This window comes from Neomonachus schauinslandi, chromosome 3 (assembly GCF_002201575.2).
Source record: "Neomonachus schauinslandi chromosome 3, ASM220157v2, whole genome shotgun sequence".
Lineage (NCBI taxonomy): Eukaryota > Metazoa > Chordata > Mammalia > Carnivora > Phocidae > Neomonachus > Neomonachus schauinslandi.
The window spans coordinates 312,413-315,333 of NC_058405.1; the positions used below are offsets into that span (position 1 = coordinate 312,413).

General features: G+C 56.6%; 1 protein-coding gene across 1 annotated transcript in view; it reads left to right on the forward strand.

Annotated features, from left to right (window-relative positions):
• RASA3 (RAS p21 protein activator 3) overlaps positions 1–2,921 on the forward strand; it is a 118,422-nt gene that overhangs the window by 77,887 nt on the left and 37,614 nt on the right. The window contains exon 5 of the mRNA XM_021695946.2: positions 414–490. Within this exon, the coding sequence (XP_021551621.1) occupies positions 414–490 (77 nt within the window). The remainder of the gene's footprint in view (positions 1–413; positions 491–2,921) is intronic.

Genomic DNA, 2,921 nt, shown 5'->3' on the forward strand with positions numbered 1-2,921 from the left:
GGCCGTGCCCTCCCCTGGTCCCTGGGACCTGAGTGGGTCCGGGGGGGCCGTGCCCTCCCCTGGTCCCTGGGACCTGAGTGGGTCCGGGGAGGCCGTGCCCTCCCCTGGTCCCTGGGACCTGAGTGGGTCCGGGGGGGCCGTGCCCTCTCCTGGTCCCTGGGACCTGAGTGGGTCCGGGGGGGCCGTGCCCTCTCCTGGTCCCTGGGACCTGAGTGGGGTGGGGGAAGCGCTGCGGATACCAAAGCAGACCAGGGGAGGGCACGGCCCCCCCGGACCCACACAGGTCCCAGGGACCAGGAGAGGGCACGGCAACCCTGTGTGTCAGGCAGCTTCCTGTGTGTGAGTGGAGACGTTGGGAGTGCTCCCCTGCATGTGGCCATCCCCTCATGACCCTCTGTCCTTGTGCCTTTCAGGGCAAAGTCCACCTGGAGCTGAGGCTGAGTGAGGTTATCACCGACTCGGGCGTTGTCTGCCACAAGCTGGCCACGCGGTAAGACACGGATGGCTGGTCTTCCTGGGAGTAGTAACTCAGCCCAGGGGGTGAGACGGGTTGTTTTTCAAACACATGAGTCAGGATTCCCGGAGTTGGTGATTCCCCACGATGATGCTGTTTCTAGAGGTTCTGGCACATTCTTCTTCATATCCTCATTAAAGCAGACGTTCATCCTAGTAGCTTTTGCAGATAGCCACGGTCAGGGAGACATTTAGACAGAGGTGCTCTCTGGGCCCGGGCAATACGTATGACGGCACTGTGTGGTGATGTGTGCAAGGCTGGTCGGCAGACCCAGGGCCTGAACTCAGACCGCCCACCTCGAATCCAGAGCTCCTTCTACCTGTCATGCTTGGTGAGCATGAACGTCTGTGCACGTGTCTAAACATGATCTCCATACCTTGTGATGTGCTCTTGACATTTAGGGTCACGGATCCCATAGGTCATCTGGAGGAGGCTGAGGACTCTCAGACGCGAGCTCGCACATGTGTGCAGGGTCCTTGCTCTCTGACCCCTGCGAGGCCTCGGGGCATGCACACCCCGCCGGTACCTCATTCACTTGCTGCCTGCCCCGTGGGCCCCACGTGTATCTTTACCAACAACACTTGCAGCTGTTTGGGATCCTGTGGGCAGCTGTCAGAGGTGTGTGCTGGTCCTTCCCGCTGTGGCCCGCGTGTGTGAAGTGAGGGACAGTTGGGAGGGACTCCTGAGAAGAGGAAGTGAAGGTGTGCAGAAACCAGTCCTCTGGCATTAAGGGACCCATGAGAGAGACCAGACGCTCCAGCTTTCTTCATCTTCGGAGAGACGCTTTCCCGAATTCATCTCTTAACCGTCTCTGGCCAGCAAGGGCTTCAGTGAGGTTGGGTGATGCCCTTTTCTTGGGCTCAGACTCCAAGTTCCGCTTTAGGATTGTGCTCCCTCTGTCCTGTCACAGGGCCTGGGGGCGGGGGGTGGTTGTGTATGCAAGGAGTTTTCGCCATTGTCTGCTGCCCCCGGAGGGCCCTGCCCCGTGCCCACAGCACTGTTTGAATTCGTCTGTTGGCTGAAGATGGCCTCTGGTTGTTGAGGCTACGGGGCTGTCACTGTAGGACATGCAGGAGGACGTATGTAGGAGCATGTATAGGACGTGGTGTAGCGTGGGTTGCTGTGTAGGACACAGGGATCTTTGTCCTTCCTTCCTTCAGGGCTCCCATTCTTCTTAAAATAGTTGCTGTGCTCTCAGACCTGGTAGCAGTGAGGAGAGACTTGCCTGTTTTCTTGTTTATTTACAGGTCTATCCCTTGTTCCAAAACAACCTAAGGCTTCTTAAAAGCAGACTTCCATAGAATAAGGAGTGTGCTTTAGCGGTGGGGAGACAGAATGGACCAGGCTGGGCAGAGACCTGAGGCAAGTGAATGCAGGAGAGGGGTGCCAGGATCCCTGTCCTGAGAGCTGCCCTGTCCAGCCACACATCTGCACGATGGAGGCAGATGTGAACCGTTTATCCAGGAGTAGTAGTGGTCCTGATCTGAGGACCACAGGTGTGGCGCCCAGAGCAAGAGACTGATAGATCACAGCTACCCACCCTGCCGTCCCCCCCCCGTCCCCACCCACCATCCACACTGTCCATGCCACCCCAACCCACCCCGAGTCCCCGCTATCCATGCCATCCATACTGTCCCCCCCCGTCCCCCCCCCCCCCCCCCCACCCCCACAGTCCCCACCGTCCCCACCTGTCCCCACCCACCCCCAGAGTGCCTGCCATCCACGCTATCCCTGCCAACCATGGAAGCTCCTCAGACATTTTCCTGAGAAAGTCTTCTTAGTTAAAGCACCAGGGATTTGCTTGGTTTCTGCATCTCTTGCTTTTTCCTAGTGCATACTAGTACATACGCTAGCACACACGCAAATACACACACTACTGTGCATGCTAGCACACACGCTAGCACGCACGCTAGCACACTACTACACACGCTAATACACATGCTAGTACACTACGCACACTAGCACCCACTCTAGTAGTGACTACTACACACGCTAGTACACACAGTAGTACACACGCTACTACGCATGCTAGTAACACTACTACGTACGCTAGTATGTACTCTAGCATGCACTCAACTACACACGCTAGCATGCACGCTGGCACACACCCTAGTACACGCTAGCACGCACTCCATTACACGTGCTTGCACGCACACTAGCACACTACTACACACGCTAATACACATGCTAGTACACACACTACTGCGCACACTAGCACACACTAGTACACATGTTAGCATGGACGCTAGCACACTCACTGGCATGCACGCTAATACACACACTAGTACACACATTAGCACATGCCAACACGCGTGACTGCACCCTAATATACGTACTAGTATATACTCGTACATAACACTGATACGCTGGCACACGTAGTCCGCTTGCTAGTACAGACCACATACTA